Genomic DNA, 9,851 nt, shown 5'->3' on the forward strand with positions numbered 1-9,851 from the left:
AAGTGGATTTAATATTTCAAAATAATACATTTAGAAACAAGTATCTTTTGATTAACAAGAATACTAAAAAAAGTGAAGAAATGATCTGTTTCTAACCCAGGTTAATGGGGGACTCTGGTCTCCAGTCCATCACAGGGCACGATCATGCATAGAATAACTTACGCATACTAACATCCTCATCATTGGGATGTGAGAGTGAAACCGTGAAACATTCAAACTTCACACAATCAGCGTCTAGGCCACCCAAGGTTAACAATACTAGCATTTAATACATAGCATAAATTGTGAAGCCCGAGTTAATGTCATGAATGCAACACTGCATAGTACGCCAGTCAGCTGAAGGGCCTGCTTAGGCAGATACCCACACTTGCCACTTTAGAGTCACTAATTAACCTCTGGGGTGAAAAGTAGGAGTCAACTCAGGATGAGCATACAAACCCAACAAAGACAAAGAGCGGACACAGGATTTAAACACCTGTGGCTGGACCAGTGAGGCAGGAGTATTAACCACGGTATCATCTGTATTCAATTAATCACTTTTACAATGTTTGGTCTTACTTACACAAGTGAACGCCAAGACCGAGGAATGTCTTCGGTGACGGGGCAGACTTCTTTTTCTCCTTTGCTTCCATTAAAATAGACACTGGCTACACTTGTGACTTTATTCCCAGGATAGTCATAGAAGACATCTTTGTGCTGTTGCTCTGACCACTCCCATGCCTGGCCAGCGATAAGCAGGCCACCTCCTTTCTTTAAAAACTCAATGAGCTGCTTATCATCTCCAATGTCAGAAGCCTTGAGGCAGTACACACCCATGTCTCCTCTAAACTCTTCACTTACAACCTGACCATCTTTGCACGAAAGAGACTTGAACATTTCGGTGAGGGTCTTAGAGACTCCAACCAGTGCATCAGGTTGCGGTTTTAGCCATGTAATTGCATTCTGAACAAACTGGGAAAACTTGGGGTCAGACACATAAGCTTCATGTGTCAGTACCACCAGTCGGCCTTTGCCATACTGAGATGCAGCAATTAGCACCTGACCTTTTTTATTAATTGCCAATGGGATAGCATGGTCTGCCAGGATCAAATCACAAGGGGTATCAGGACCAGTAAAATCAAACTCTTGGATTCCCTTCACCAAGGCCTCATATGCAGTTTGCCGGGTCATTCTTTAAATTTGTTCACCTGTAGTAAAGAAAAAACAAGAAAGTTATCACCATACAATTAGTCTTGTAATGTTACCCATAAATTATAAAAAAAAAAGATATGTTGTATTTAATATTCATGCACTCAGGAAACATCCACCAAACCATTTTTAGATCGACTTAGTCCAGTTCAGCATCATAAGGCCAAGGCCTTAGCATCAGTAATAGTCACCCGTCCACACTAGACACACTCACACAGGGCCAATTTGGAGAAGTATGATCGACAGGCGGATCGGTGCGGCATCGCAGTAATGCGGGCATTGCATCGGTCTGTCGTGGTGAAAAAGGAGCTGAGCCGCAAGGCGAAGCTCTCAATTTACCAGTCGATCTATGTTCCTACCCTCACCTATGGTCATGAGCTATGGGTAGTGACCGAAAGAACGAGATCGCGAATACAAGCGGCTGAAATGAGTTTCCTCCGCAGGGTGTCTGGGCTTTCCCTTAAAGATAGGGTGAGAAGCTCAGTCATCCGGGAGGGGCTCAGAGTAGAGCCGCTGCTCCTCCGCATCGAGAGGAGTCAGATGAGGTGGCTCGGGCATCTGATCAGGATGCCTCCTGGACGCCTCCCTGGTGAGGTGTTCCGGGCACGTCCAACCGGGAGGAGGCCCCGGGGAAGACCCAGGACACGCTGGAGGGACTATGTCTCTCGACTGGCCTGGGAACGCCTTGGGATTCTCCCGGAAGAGCTAGAAGAAGTGGCCGGGGAGAGGGAAGTCTGGGCATCTCTGCTCAAGCTGCTGCCCCGCGACCCGACCTCGGATAAGCGGGAGACAATGGATGGATGGATGGATGGATGACATGTTTAGAATGAGAACTGTAATTATTATATAAATCCTACACAGTCACTGTGCCATCATTAATCATCCATCCATCCATCCATTTTCCAACCCGCTGAATCCGAACACAGGGTCACGGGGGTCTGCTGGAGCCAATCCCAGCCAATACAGGGCACAAGGCAGGAACCAATCCTGGGCAGGGTGCCAACCCACCGCAGTCATTAATCATCCACTGTAACAATTTTCTAGCTTTTTTAGAGTTATAGGGAGCTGGTGCTGAGTCTAATCTGTACCAGGGGTGGGTTTGGACAATAAACTAAAAAGAGTTATTTATTATAAAAGAGGTCACAGTGTGAACTGAACCAACGAATACGACTGGACAACAGGGAGGGGAAATTCTGCTACAGGGTGAGAAGTCATTTGTTATGAATCTGGAGATTTAAAGTGTCCCAACTTTTCCCATGTTCCTTTTTGTACTTTTATATTAGTATTAACAATATTGCATTTTATATTTATTTGGTGAAGTCATAGTATTTTAATTTTTACGATCATCCCCATTGTGTGTTATTCCTGTGTGTTTGTGGCTGTGTTGTTGTTGGTTACGAGTGTCCAATTGCTAAAATGTGATACTATGAATAATGTTCTTGCATCATCACTGCTTAAGATAATGGTGCACTATCCCTGATGTCCATGTTTGTGGATATAAATTATATTGCTGTTGGTGTGTTATTCTGTTCTGGGCTAAAGATTCTGACTCGGTATTTGCACTGTTCTATATGCCTTATGAGTTTGATTTTTGGATCTTGTTTTAGCTTAGAGGTTTTGCACTTTTTAATCTTCTGTTTTTCACCCCCTGCCTTATTCTGACCACATTATTCTTTCTATTCCATCTCCGGGTCTAGTAATTTTTTTGCCTTCGGTGTGCCTTTTTCATTAAGTCAGTAAAGGGGAAGATGTTCCTGGTAACTAGCATGAGAAACAGTGGTCCACTGTCTGTTCATTGACTGAGGAAAGTGAAATGCCGAATGAAGGACTTCACAGGGCTCTGTTTAAAGAATGGTAGTCTCATTTATGGCTTGATACCAATGTTTACCACTAAGGTAAAATTCTGACTGGAAAATACAGTATGTTGAGTATTGCCACAATAGGTGATAGCAGCAGAATTTTAGAAGGAAGCCACTGCAGCCCCACTGCTTATTCACATGAATGGGCAGTCCAAGATTGGACTACTTTGACTGGCCTCTTAAAGAATTATTTGGACTAAAGGTTGTAGTTTCAAAATCGGATTTGAGTCACGTACTGATGTGGTCACATATTCAGTTTGTGGCCATGCGACATGAATGAGAATGACTGTCAGATTGGATTTTTTTTTTGCTTATACACATAGCACTGATTTAATCTCTTCACTACAGTTTATGCCAGTAACAGCATTTGTAAGACAGGGTCTTGTTTTAGACTGAGTCCACTCTCTCTCTGACAGATACACACACACACACACACACACACACACACACACACGCACACACACACACACACACACACACACACCATAGCATTTATAGAGTTAGCTGAAATGAGCAGCTTGTATGCTTTTTAACTGTGGGAACAAAGTGAAGTCCACATGAAAACATTCAAGTACCAAGGGACTATGCAATCAAGCATCTGGATGTACATACTGTAAAAAAATTTAAATCACTGCTAATTCTAAAAGATATTTTTAATCATGAAATATTGCTCGTACATATATGAAACTGTGTACATATGAGATAATGATTTGTACATACAAGATATTATCTTGGCCATTGAGAAGAAGGGCCAGGGGCTCAAGCACCGCAGCCACCTCTTTGTGCACGTCCCTGCCATATGTGTTGCACAATATTGAAATCACTGACCATTTGATAAACTATTGTCTGTTTCAGACCTTCAATCCATCCATCCATTCATCCATCCATACAACATTGGATAGTATGCTATTACTCTATCATGCTTTGAATTACCAAGTAATTAGTAAAACCATTTTGACTTTAGCATTTTCAGTAGGAAATCCATCTAATCATCCATTTTGATTTTGTAATTTAGCGTCAAATATGCCTTCATACCTTAGACTTGTATGTTGCTTTAAAAGGTGAGTCTTATATACTTTCTTAGCCTTCTTTATGAAACCAGTGCAGGATGGCCTCCTTGGCCTACATTTAAAAAATGAAGTGGGAAACAAAATACTAGTTTTGTTCAAGAAAAGGATAAGCAACACTCCAGAATGGAATACTGGTATGGAAGGGGCTTTTAATGGATTAAGAATGGTGTATAGGGACAAGATGTGGTAAAGCTGGTCTGACAACGGGGGAGATCACTTTTTTGAGATATGCGGTTGCCATTAGATTTGGCCATTTCTAAATACAATTTGTGCCAGTGTCACTGTTATTCAGTGGCTATGATAGCACATTTGTACGGGGGAGCTGTTTGCACAACGACATTCTGCTGATGAGTTCAAAGTCGAATAAACCGGCATCCTTCTGTTATAATTCCTAAAATTAATGTTAAAATTACATTGCCAGACACCATTGGCTTTTGCAAGAGGAAGAGCAAAGCTGTTAGCACGGAGCACAGTATGTACTCCCAAGTAACACAATCAGGGCCGGATTTACAAAGAGGCCAACCTAGGCCATTGCCTCAGGGCGCCACAGTTTAGACAAATTTTTTTTTTTTAAAGTAATGTGATTTTGCTTAAATTTAATTTTTATAGTAATAAATAATAAAAAAGGGGCGCCAGAAGAATATTGCCTAGTGGCGATGAAAACTCAAATCCGGCCCTGAACACAATTCTTTGAAAATGAAAGAAGTACAGAGTTCTGGAGCATTTGCTATGGACCTGTAATGCCTTTAGAATAGTTAGTGAATATTACAAACTGTTATTTAGCCAATCATGTCAGTTATTGACTAGACATATATAAACTAAGCTCTCTGAAGATGATAAGTGTGGTGTGCTGCAAGATTTTCACCAGCAGAAATAAAGAAATCTGTCTTTCTACCATTGGTTGTGTCTCTTGTGAAAGAATATATGCTCAGTTTTCATTGTATTTATGTGAAAATATGTGCCTCTACTCAGGGTGTATATTCTGCTCTATTAAGTTTAAATCCTACCACCAGTAAAATACATTTTATTGTTTGACAATAAGTATTCAACTGGGTTTCAATGTATGTTAAATAGTTTCATGCCATGTTAATATAATAATAAAAAATAAAGTAAGTTTTAACCAAATTTGTATCTTTCTAGCTACTGTGATGAGCCCGGCAGACGAGTTTGCCGCCCTGCCACACAACATGTCCTGCCGCAATGACGAGTTTGCAGCCCCGCCATGCAAGGCCCCGTTGGCCATAGACCGATTGCCGACTCTTGTTTGGTATAAACTAAGCAGTTTGGTATTGACTAAGCTAAGGGGATGGTTCAAGTTATATAGAGTGTACACTTTGTTAATTGGGTATTTAGGACTTTAATTTAAACTTCTGGATCGGCATTAATGCATTAATGCTAATAAAGACCTCTTTTTGTTTAATTAATATACTGTAGCTTCTTCCACTCTGTATTCTTCTTCCATGCATGATGCAGCTAAAAGCATTTACACCCCTCTTGAGTGGACCTCACCTTTGTCAGGCAATGAGACAGATGCCGGAATTTGAAGAGAATGGATATGTGAAAATCCCTGATGCAGGCCTCATAACTCTAACTGAATGCTGATTTATGTATGCCTATGGAATAATTTACCCTTGCTTGTTCACAAGCTCATATTCGTGATTCTTTTTCATTTTTTATTATATATACGAACTGAAACATAGTAAAACTTAAAATGTATATATTTATTAACTGCTCTGCTCAGTGAAAACCTCCCACTGCTGAAATCTGAATATTTGATGCCCCTGTTCATCCATCCTGAAAATATGATGCAAGCATAAATTCAACCATTTTAAATATAAATTAGGCATCTATTACTCCAACCAGCCGAAGCAACTAACCATCCAAATACTTTCAATATAAATGATGCATCCTTCCATTAATTTATTCATCCATCTATTGTTTCATCCACCCTGAATTCTGTACGTGAAGTATGCCTTCTGATTGAATGATGTATCCGTTCCATCTGAATTCACGATACATCTTCTATCCATTAAACCATTCGTCCTTAATATATGATGCATTCATTACTCAATCTGTCAATTCTGATTAATTAACGAATCCATTAATCTATTATGAATAGAAGTGATGCATCCATTTATTCGGAAAATATGACGTGTCTGTTCATTCTCAGCATATGACCCCTCCATCCATCTAGTAATTCACATCCATTCTAAATATTTAATACATCTACACATCCTCACTTAGCCATTTTAAAGTTCCCCAAAGGTTAGCCATGTAAGCGAGGGGTTACTGTCATAAAGGTAATATGGTTCCAGGTATTTGGCATGGATTTCTCACTGTTCCTCTGTCAAATTGGTTTCTCTGACATACTCAGAAGTGGTGTACTTAATTGGGTAAAGTAAATACGAGGTTAAAGATGAATAAAAAAAGTCAATTATCCTTATCTTTTAAACATGATGGCAGTTTCTTTGGCTTTAGTATTGTTGTCTTAGTGACAAAGGAAAGTAATGAACCCTTCTGTGTGAATCACTTTGATCTGCTTATGCTCGTGCGAGGAGATCTCCTTACAGTTCAATGACATTCATTTAGGTGGATTGTGGACTTTGCTTTGCCCTGGTGTTGGTGATGGACTGGCAGGTGTCAGAGTAGCTTCTAGGAGATGTTACTGACCTCTAGCACTTAAATACTGGAAAATCTGGACTTGCAAAACAGAAATGTGGATGTAAGGGTGGCTGTGGAGAGTGCTTGACAAGGCAGAGAGTCCCAAAGGTTAAATGCCTCAGGCTGCTTACAGAGAGATGGAAGGAGGATATCCGGTGAAAGCACAAGATGTAGAGAGAGACACAGATTAACACTGCCTGGTTTTTATTACTTAACGGCCTAATAGCCTGGAAGGTTGAATGGGTGATTAACTGACTCATTGAAAAGCTTCCTTTTGAATGGAATGGAAAAATAATGCAGCCAACTGAGAAGGTTATTCTTATAAATTCTGAAGGCACTATTTTCCTATTCATTATAGCAATAATATCAACACTGCACATCTTGGAAAAAGCATACCCTTAATTTCATTGATAATAGATTTTAATTGCTGCAAAGTGTCAGATATTCTCTGCTCAGGACCAGGCCAAACACGGTGTACTTTATGTAGATCATAACATTTTATTTCCCCTTGTTCTTTCATACCATTTAAGATATTTCATCTTGGTCATATGGTGAGCCCTAGGTTCAGTTCTTGGGCTGTTTACTGCCTGTGTCTAGTTTTCATGTTCTCACTTTATCCATGCAGGTTTTCTTCTTGTATGCCAGAATTATCCCAAAATATAATGACATCCATGACAGGTTAATTGCTTACTGAGTGATTACATCTTGTCTGAAGAAGGGGCCTGAGTTGCCTCGAAAGCTTGCATATTGTAATCTTTTTAGTTAGCCAATAAAAGGTGTCATTTTGCTTGGCTTTTCTCTACATTCATAATGGCTAACACGGTACAACACCCTAGTATTACTGAGTGTGAGAATCTGAAAAAGTGTAGCTTGCACTAAACTAGCATTCCCTCCTGGGATGGTTTGTACTTTATGCCTAATGATATCAGGATAGGCTTCTACAAGAAAATGGGGATTTTAAAAATGGATGATTGGACATGTAAGTGTGCCCTCTGTTGAATTGGCGTGCCATGCAGTGTTGCATCCTACCCTGAACATGATGCTGCCCTCTCTGACCAACACTGTGACAAGTAAAGTTGGTTAAAAAATGAGAGGATGAACAGATGAGACACATCATGCTTATTAATAATCACTTCAAGGTGAAACAGAAGTCTTGATAACTTGAAAAAGCAACTACATGAAATAGTGGGACTACCTAACTATTACCTAAGCAAATAAGTTAAAGCAACTAAATGGTCTGCTGTTTTTTGACAAATTGTTATGTTCAAGAGTGGATTTTACTTGCAAAGAGCCACTGACAGGTTAGTGAATGTAAAACTAACTACTTATAAGAAGTTTTTATCAATTGCAAGAACAAATACATAATAAAAATAATAATAGTACATCATCATGCAGAAAAAAACATTCAAGTAACTTACCTTGAAATATGCCAAATTATACAAGTAAATCTGACACGGGTGAAAAACTCTGGACAGGAGTGAAAATGCCAAGATGTTCTGCTACAGGCAAAAAGAGCACAGAATGAGAAGGCCACAAGTGATCTTTTTTTAAGGGTCCTGCATTTGCATATTCATGATTTCATTCTCCCTTTTTCCTTTCTTAGTATTGGACAGACTTATCTCCTACCCCGTGTTCACGTGGCCCCTTCAGTATGTTTGGAGGAGCAGGGAATCAGAGGAGTGTGTTCCTCTCCCCCTTGTGCCTCTTAGCCGATGTCACACCCTTCTTGGTCTCTGCAGTTATTCACCCTGAGGCTTTTCAAGTGACATGTGTGGACACAGCTGTGGCAGATAGGTTACCACTTGTATAAACAGAAGGGAATTCCTGAGTATTGTTGTATTGCTTGTTAGATGAAGTCCAATAATGCATATATTAGTAAGCCTTCTTATTTACATTTAAGACTTTGCATGTAATTTTCATTTAAAATAATGTAGCCATATACTTCTTTTTGGCAGGGTACCTGGTTGGCAAAAGATTGCTGTGGACAAAGGCATCACCAGGTTGGTGTAAGGCAAAAAAAAGCTTCAAATGAGAGAAAGGGATGTACTTGGGCAGGGACACAGCAGCTTGGCATTCCCCTACACAGATGTGCTGAATGTCCTGAAGAACAACATGGACAGTGGTCCAAGAAACAGAGAATTACAGCTATAACTGAAACATGCTGTGTTCATCTTAGATATGAGAACATGGAAGATTATTTGTACAATATAAGATTGTGTCACATATCCCAGAACCCTCATCAAGCTGTTGTGTTTAACTTCCCAGCTGCATTTTTAACTCTACCTTGTACAGACTGAATAACAAGGCCTAGATAACTGAACTGGAGTTACTCCTGGCTGTGTCTGGTAGCAGTTACTCCCAACTGCTCACATAAACAGATCCCAGACCTGCAGTGAATTTCCCCAACATCAATGACTCTTAGAGGTTAACAAGCAACTTTACAAGGGACGTATACAATGTTTTACATGGGTTTCTCTAAGCTCCTTTTAATCGGATACTTTACAACTGAATTTAAAGGAATGCTTCACCTAGAAACAATATTTTCTTTAAATGTTACTTAATGAATTGGCTTTGTAGTGGCGGCCGAGAAATATTTTAACTTCATGTTTTCATGCAGAATGGGAGAAAAATATCTGTGATATAATAGAACACTAGTGTTACTAGATTAGAGAACACCAGTTCTAGTTCTATCCAGCAACAATCAGGGTGAACACATCTGTGGAATAAATATAAAAAAATTCTCATGTAACCCACGTCTCATAATCCACATGTCAGTTAACCATTTGCATGGTCAAAAGGTACAAAATATATGCATTTTTTTGCTAAAATATTATTATCATTTACAGAACTTCCTGAAAACTCTGCATTGAATATCAACATTAAAGCTGTAATTTCCGCAATATTGTGTGTATTGTAACCACAAAGGAATGCCACGAGCAAAAGACCACAGAAACAATGCCACCCAACAGTTCTTGGTTCAATTAAAAGGCTTGCAATCACCCCCTGGTGGCACCCAATGAACCCAGATGGGCTGTACTCTGGGACTGCAGTTCCCAGTGTGCCCTGTGGGTAT

At 39.8% G+C, this 9,851-nt stretch overlaps 1 protein-coding gene across 1 annotated transcript in view; it reads right to left on the reverse strand.

The window, feature by feature from the left end:
• Positions 1–8,290, reverse strand: part of LOC114650834 (TRPM8 channel-associated factor homolog) — a 40,837-nt gene extending 32,547 nt beyond the window's left edge. The window contains exons 1-2 of the mRNA XM_051926661.1: positions 8,182–8,290; positions 563–1,171 (exon numbers count right to left, since the gene is read on the reverse strand). Coding sequence (XP_051782621.1) covers positions 563–1,170 — 608 coding nt within the window. The 5' untranslated portion in view covers position 1,171; positions 8,182–8,290. The remainder of the gene's footprint in view (positions 1–562; positions 1,172–8,181) is intronic.
• Between the last annotated feature and the right edge of the window lie 1,561 nt (positions 8,291–9,851).

Source organism: Erpetoichthys calabaricus, chromosome 4 (genome assembly GCF_900747795.2).
Source record: "Erpetoichthys calabaricus chromosome 4, fErpCal1.3, whole genome shotgun sequence".
Classification (NCBI taxonomy): domain Eukaryota; kingdom Metazoa; phylum Chordata; class Cladistia; order Polypteriformes; family Polypteridae; genus Erpetoichthys; species Erpetoichthys calabaricus.